This window comes from Habropoda laboriosa, unplaced genomic scaffold (genome assembly GCF_001263275.1).
Source record: "Habropoda laboriosa isolate 0110345459 unplaced genomic scaffold, ASM126327v1 scaffold244, whole genome shotgun sequence".
NCBI classification, from domain to species: Eukaryota; Metazoa; Arthropoda; class Insecta; order Hymenoptera; family Apidae; genus Habropoda; species Habropoda laboriosa.
Window position 1 is genome coordinate 973576 of NW_017100399.1, and position 8447 is coordinate 982022.

The 8447-nt window shown below is 32.8% G+C and overlaps 1 protein-coding gene across 1 annotated transcript; it reads left to right on the plus strand.

Moving 5' to 3' along the window:
- The first annotated feature begins 556 nt into the window (after positions 1-556).
- LOC108575294 (probable peroxisomal acyl-coenzyme A oxidase 1) lies at positions 557-6548 on the plus strand. The gene is made up of 11 exons (XM_017938053.1): positions 557-899; positions 3495-3654; positions 3721-3889; positions 3961-4084; positions 4196-4315; positions 4438-4553; positions 4853-5022; positions 5273-5435; positions 5516-5859; positions 5948-6203; positions 6288-6548. The coding sequence occupies exons 1-11, from the start codon at positions 785-787 to the stop codon at positions 6546-6548; spliced, it is 1998 nt and encodes a 665-aa protein (XP_017793542.1). The 5' UTR covers positions 557-784.
- Positions 6549-8447: the final 1899 nt, after the last annotated feature.

Consider the following 8447-nt stretch of genomic DNA (forward strand, 5'->3'; position numbering starts at 1 on the left):
GACATAAAAAAAAAACAGCAAATAAACAAAAATCTTAACATCAAAAACAACATATACAAATATAATTGTTTTATTTATACATTTGATTCATTTTGCAGTACAATTTTGTGATGTTTTCTTTTAATGATATTCTATTATTTTTTACTGTATTCGTTCGATTTGAGTGTACTCTACTCTACTACTTGAATTTCGAATACTAATTCTGTTTAAATTGAAATTCGAATTCGAACTTGAAAAAATTTAATTTAAAAAATTTGAATTTTTTTATTTGATCATTTAAAACGTTAAATTTGGTAATTTAAATTTATGAACGCAAATTTGAATTTGAACTACTGTTTGACCGTAAAGTTTAACGAATTCACGCTGATACAAAGAGTGCAGTTTTATGCTTGCAAGTTCGTAAAACCGATTATTAGAGGCATACTTAAAATTATAGTTTCGCGCCAAAAAAAGCAGACATAATTAGTAAAAATGTGATATAGAAGTCGTATACCCGGTTTATGGTGTCCGCGATCGTGTCGCTAGAAGTGACAGGAGGAAATGGTGAGTGGGTTCCAAAAGTTTGGAACTTTGGTGAAACCTTTCCATTACAACGCAAATCTACCTGAACGTTTCATCTCAACTGATAGTGTGACGTTGATCGCGAATAGTGACGTATGCTGTATGTGTATATTACCACTTGCATTTGAGTAGCAGTAGCTACTGAGGCAGACGCGTGGCTAGACGTGACACTTTTCTCGTGTGGACAGTGTGCAATAACTTGTCGACCAGACAACAGAAGAAAATGACCGTGAATGAGGATCTGAAGTTTGAACGAAGTAAATGTACGTTCAAACCTATAGAATTAACTTATTTGTTAGATGGCAGCCCAGAGAAGACGCAAGAACGTCGTGAACGAGGTACACAATTTGAATTTTTTCATTTTTATGAAATTTAAACCTTTCCCCACGAACTTCAGTCTTCGAGCGCCACTTTCTATCGGTTTCTCGTTTGAAACACTTACAATTAGTCAAAGATACTAAGTGACACGAGAAAAGTAGTAAATGACTTCTATTATTACTTGAACGATTAGGTGTAAATTCTGGTGATTACTTAGTGGAATTAGATAGAAGTTAGGATATAAAAGAGATTCTCGCAAAGAACTCAGTGTATTACAGTCATCGCTCGTACAAACAAAAATTATAAAATACGAATCGTCACGGAACGGAGTGTTGAGAAATATCCGGAAGTGAAATGATTAAATAGACTTCGAAACCGTAAACGTTTAGAAAGCATGAAAAGTGGAATATTACTGTTATATTATATTATTAATAGTAAATAAATCAGTGACAGTTAATAAAATTTTTTTTTCACTGTAACAGTCAATTTTTCATGCTTATGTTAATCGAAGGATAGTACCATATTTGCCATTGCAATTTACATTTGTTTTGTAATGCACAAAAATAGACGTGTATTTAAAAAGGTTAATTTGACATGCGTTAAGGTTCTCGATACTTGTCACGAGTGTAATACAAAAATATTTATCTTTCACTTGCTACATTGATCAGAGACATTGAATGTCATAAATAGTAAAATTTCACTTGTTTCTTTAAATTAATATCTTGCAATTTATAGTCGAGTTCATAAACAAACAAACTAATGCAAAATTCCTTTGAAAGTAGACACTTTTCCGTGTTATATTAAACGTTTCTTTGAATTAAAAAGAAAGTTCAAATTTTTTTTTTGGTTTCTGTTTTTCAGTAACATACGGTTATAGATTGATATCTGTACATTGTAATTTCGATGTCGGTTATGTAGTAAAATTTACTGATACGCGGAAATGAGTGATCGTGATATTGATATAACTGTGTTTAAATTCATTTAATACGGAACATGCGTTCGACTAAATGAATGCGCATAAAAATTATCCAGTTACGCATACATTCGTCTATCACAATATGTAATTTTGACATTCCGCAAAATATTTTTGATCGATCATTTTGTTTATTTCAAGAAGTTCGATGTCTTTAACGCATTGCGACAAAAATTACACCTGTTAAACTTTGATGGCTTTTAAAACACACGACCGTTTCTTTTCTTGCTTTGGAATAACGATTAATTAAAATCGGCTAGTGTACACGGATAAATAATAGCTTTTGTCCAAAAATTTCCTTATCACACTATATTTTATCAAACGTAGAACAGCATGAGTCATTAATCGTTCCAGTAATCGTTATAAGATGGAATGTGTGGTTTCTATGATTTTTGCTTCAATGTTATTGCAGTATTGCAAACCTTATCGAGAAAATATATTAACAATCACGTTGCGTTTTACGTTGCGTTTGCAGTTAATATGTCACAAGTGATATTTGGCTGATTGATAAAGAAGAAATTTTTGAAAGTACTGCTTTTAAATGGATTCGGTAAGAAGTTCGACTTTAATTCAAGAGTGATGCACAATCGATTGCTTCTTGCGGGTTTTTTTCATTTTTGTTCAACGGCACGTATATAGGTTCGAATTCAATTTTTCGCGAATCTGAAAATCGTACAGTCACATCGAGACGAATGTAACCGTTTTTCATTTTTGTCAAGATAAGCTTGTGCTTTATTTGTTCGATCGAAAGATTAGCTCGCAATGACGTATAATATACGTGAAAATGTGGAGAATAGCGTGCATTTCATTGAAGCAGTTTTTTTAAAAATTTGCATCATTTTAGTCTCTTGCAGGTTCATTTCTAATGCAAGGTTTTTAGTCAATTGACTTAATGAATTGCAAAAAGAATTTGTAAATGTTTTTATACATGTATAAATATATGAGTTACAGATATAACGAGGCGGTATCGACAATAAAATCAGACCGATTTTCAGATTTTATATCTTATCGTTTTTAGTAATAATAATTTAACAAGTCGTCATCTTTCTCGATCATAGGTCACCAAGGACATAGTTCAATTTTTTTGTATTGATTAATTTCGCGTGAACGATAATATTAAATTTTCAATAGAATATTTGTATTAGCTCATTTTCTTCGCAGACATTATAAATAAAGAAATAAAGAATTATTTAAAAAATTAGTTTATTAATATTTTGCCAATTGAAGTTACTTTTTGTTTTCTTTTCCAATACGTATTACTGCAATATTGCATAATCATATTACTTTTCCTTATATTGTCCATTACCTATTACTACAGTTGTTGCATTATCATTTATTAATGTCTCAAGCTCAATAGTTGAACTTTGTACATTGCAGTTAGTAATTATTTGTCAGAACAACTTTGTTTTTTTTCCCTATTCTTTATTCATGTTTGATTCATTCGTCGGAATGAAAAGAAAAAGAAAAGAGAGACTTTAATCTATTCTTCTTTAAATGCACAATATGTACAATAGTGGAATTTTTTAATAAAATTTACAGTAATTTAATGCAATGATAAAATTTTATTCTTTACTTCTATTTACATATATGTAAAATATCATGTTATACTTCTTTATAAAAACTAATTTGCTTGAATTTTCAGAAGAGTATTTCTTGACTGATCCAGAACTTCAAGACAAAATACCAGTAAAGTACAAGAGTCACAAAGAGGTATATGAAGATGCTGTGCGAAAAGCATGTAAGATCATAGAAAAAATTAGAGAGTTACAACAGTCAGGAAAAGCAAATATAAATGTTTTTACGTAAGTTTTTTTAACAGTATCAAGCAACTATAAAAAAACAGCATCCTGATTGTAAATATTTTGCAGACATGTTCTGGGAGCAAGTCTTGGTTCTGCTATATTAAAAGATGGAAATCCATTGGTGGTGCATTATGCCATGTTTCTCCCAGCTATTATGGGACAAGGAACCACAAAGCAGCAGGCACATTGGATGTCTAGATCTTGGAGTGGCAATATTATTGGAACATATGCTCAAGTAAAATCTAATAAGATTAAAAAAAAATGAAATAATTAAAATAAACTTAAATTTCTTCATTTTTTTTTTAGACTGAACTTGGCCATGGTACGTTTATCAGAGGTTTAGAAACTACGGCGACGTACGACCCCAAAACGAAAGAATTTGTTTTGAATAGTCCAACTTTAACATCTTACAAATGGTGGCCAGGCGGCTGTGAGTATATTGTAATTTTAGATAATGAAAGTGGAATGGAAGATACTACAAATGAGGAGAATAATTTGCTGTTTAACATAATCATTATTTATTCATAATTCTAATTTCAAGTGGGTCATACTGCAAATTATGCAATAGTGGTTGCACAATTATACACACAAGGAGAATGCAGAGGAATTCATCCTTTTATTGTACAATTAAGAGACGAAAATACACACGAACCCTTACCGGGTATGTAAACACGATTTTTGATTGCTCATATATCAGTAATCATAGGGTTAATGCTATTAGTTATCTAAAAAGTAAAGTAGGAAAAAACAAGTAGTCCGTATTAATAGTTGTTTAATTTTTAGGCATTAAAATTGGAGAAATTGGTACGAAATTAGGAATGAACGGTGTCAACAACGGTTTTCTCGGGTTCGAGAATTTCAGGATACCGCGGCAGCACATGCTGATGAAAAACTCTCAGGTAAAAGAGAAAGTATACTCGCTTTCATAGAATTCCTGCAAGAAAAGGAAACAGTTCTATTTCTCCTCTGTGAAACTGGAATTTACCGTTGTAAAATTACGTAGACTGCTCATATCTTATAACACAATCTTGCGAAGAGTAACAATTTTTATTATTTTTGTATCTTCTGTTTTTTGCTAAATCCCTTTCCTGCGGCAGTGAACGTGAAAGGTAAATTATGTCTGTAATCTGTGTAAATAGAACTGGCAGTAAATCGTGCGCTTCGTTAGAAGTTGTAAAGTTAGATTTCCACTTTATAGGTTTTAGAGGATGGAACGTACGTAAAAGCACGTAACGACAAGCTGACGTACGGTACAATGGTGTTCGTTCGAGTAGTATTAGTACACGATATTGTAAGTTATTTATCGAAAGCTGTCACGATTACCACTCGATACAGTTTGGTGAGACGTCAGGGTCAAATTAATTCTGAGTAAGTAAATTCAGAGATAAGTATTTACATCATTTTTCCGTTTTTTTTCTGTCCTACGTTGCAAGCAATATACTATACTGTACTGCAATATAGTATACTGAATATACATAAGTGTCTTTTTTTTAAAAAGACTACATTTTTAATAAACAAATATCTTTCGTTGATATTAATGGACATCTCATTGACACAATTTTGCAATGAGAAAAAGAAAACGAGTTATTTTAACTTTCATGTCGCTTTTTTTTTTCAGAAAGCCCGAAGTACAAATTTTAGATTACGTAACACAGCAATACAAAATTTTCCCACACCTCGCTGCATGTCTCGCATTTAAAATGACCGCGAATTGGATCTGGGATATGTACAATACAGTTACTGCTGAATTAGATCAGGGTGACTTGGACAAGCTGCCAGAGGTATTAGTTTATGTTTTTTTTGCTGATCTGTCTTCCAGTTTTTCTTCATCACTCTAACTTGAGTGTTATTTTCTTTGTAGTTGCATGCTTTGTCATGTTGCCTGAAAGCAGTTGCATCTGCAGATGCAGCAGCTGGAGTAGAGCAATTACGGTTGTCCTGCGGAGGACACGGATACATGGACGCTAGTAATCTTCCTGCAACTTATGGTTTAGTCACAGCTATCTGTACCTACGAAGGAGAAAATACCGTTTTACTGTTGCAAACAGCTAGATACTTGGTGAAAGCATGGAAGCAAGCTGTCAGTGGTCAGCCATTACCAGCCACTGTACAGTACCTTACAATTTTAGCGAAAGGAATAAAACAACGTCCTTGGGAGAACACTTTGGACTGTATAATCGAAGCTTTTCACACAGTGGCTGCTGAGTACATTTCTTTAAATAAATTATTAATGACAAGCTGCAAAAATGTTTGGAGCTATTTCTGAAATTCTTTTTTGTCTTTTTTTTCATAGAACAATTCGTTCAGCAACGATGAACATGGAACGTAGAATACGCAATGGCGCCACTCCGGAAGACGCGTGGAATCAGACCAGTATTGAATTAATGTACTGCGCGGAGGTTCATTGTCGAGCGTTCCTCGTGAAAAGATTTGCGGAAGCTGTTAGGGAAGTAACTTCGGTGTCTCAAGAATTACGTCAAGTATTGTCTCAATTGTGCGAGTTGTACGCCATATATTGGCTCTTGCAGAAACGTGGTGACTTCCTTCAAGTAAGTGTTAGATTTTTTGTAATTTTTGTGTAATTTTATACTACTTCGAATATCTTGAATTATATCGTATATTTTTTTTTCTAGTTTTCTTCTTTGAGAGGCAAGGATGTCTTCAAGCTTCAGTCACGTCTGGAAGATTTACTACAAATGATCCGTCCAAATGCTGTAGGCATCGTGGATGGTTTCGACATTAGGGACGAAATCCTTTGCTCTGCTTTGGGCGCTTACGATGGCAATGTTTACGAACGACTGTTTGCCGAAGCCATGAAGAGTCCCTTGAATCAGGAGAGCGTAAACATATCTTTCGAGAAATATTTGAAGCCTTTCTTCAAGAGCAATCTATAATGTAATTTTTCTCTCTACGTCTCTGTTTCAAGAAAATTCCAAGTGAACTAGAATTATCATTTTATATTTTATAAATGATGATTGAATTTCCTGGAGTATTTTATATTTGACCGTTATCAATTGGGGTAATGGTTGTAAAATATTATTGCGATTATAATTCCAAGAAAAAGTTCTTCCTGAAAATGTTCTTGTACATTTTGATGATCATCGCTCGTGTTGTTTGTTGGTATCGATGTACAACATGGAACAATTGTAACATATCACGCGTGCAATATTGAAGAATATTCCACGAAAGTTAATCTTTCGGCTGACATTTAATGTCTAACAAATAAAGAGGTGATAAAAAAACATTCTTTTTTACAATGTTTAGAGACTATCATTGTAAATATGTATGATCATGGAGTATCATTGTAACAGTTGCGAATGATGTTCGATATAGATTTTATTTTTACGAAAGATTTTTTAACAGCATACGATTATTCTGTGAGATGTTCTAAGTATGTTACGAAAAGAAAGATATTTTCTATGTATTTTTGCTGTTAATAAAGCAGCACTTGAAATGCAAAACATGTATTCCTTCTTTGAACCTGTTATACGCTTCGAAGAAAATTTTCAGATTGGGTTTTCTCATACGGCACAGTGTTTATTTACAGAATAGGAGCGATGACATACAGTATTGATCGTTATCATACTAACATAGTGCAATTATCGTTAATTTCTGTTAATAATAACGTGTTATTAACATAAACGCCCGTAATGAAAATAACACGGTTCATACAGAACTAAAATGCAATTTTTGAGGTTGGGTCGCGTTGTTACGACACGATAACCTTGAATTTCGATCGATTCGTGCAGATCTTAGGAACTTCGAACATCGATTCGATAAACTTGTCACACCTACATACAGATTTAAAAAAATAAGATAGCAGAAAAAAGAGGTATGTAACAACTTTACTGCTTTACGAGCAGGCGGTTATCTTTTTATATATGTACATATACATGTATATACCTGTGTATGTGTGTAGTGACCATGAATGTATATACACATATATGTAGTATATAGTTTATGGAGTTGCGGGGACGATTTAAAAGGGGGGAGCGGGGTATAGACGATACTTACACTTAAAAAATAACATTGTTAATTATCGTTATCATTAAATATTAATTGTATTCACTTTTAAAATTATTATTCATTCGTCCACCTGGCCTATGGGTTCTTCGTCTAATTTTAGACAGACTTTTCATTGCTATAGCGTTCTTACGGAATACATCCTCTTATAAAATATTATTTCATTACAATTAGTGTTTGTTTCTTGTCGCATACAAAGTAGACAACGCACCTCGAGTATTAAACGAGTCACGTGGAGATGCAATGTATGCCGTAAAATATTTTCCCTTCTGGCTTGATGTTTTTGCTTTTAACATAGTCGTTTTTAGTTGCATTTATGCAAGAGGTTTTTCAGGAAACTTCTTGGCGTTTCACGAACGATTTCTTCTTTAAACGAGCTACTTTACATTTTTGTAAATAATATTACGAAGTATAAGAAATTCAATGATTGAAGATAAAATGAATTTAACTTTAAAACGTTCTTGTTCGCGAAGGGAAAAATTTATTTACTTTTTAACACGTTGAATGCCGTGGGGATGATCGGTGACCGGCGGTCTCAAAATTAGTAAAAGCATTTAATTTGAATAAATGGTAGTATTTGTAAAATTTTCACCTAATGCATCACGCAGCATATTTAAATAGTTTTATTTCTAACTATTGACATATTATTTATGCATATTGCAATGTGTTGTATTAGAATAAAAAATTCTTTTCGGCACTGTGGACAGGTTACGTAGAATTAGTCCGGCATTCAACCTGTTAATTTTGGGAGAAAAAACAGATCTCGCATT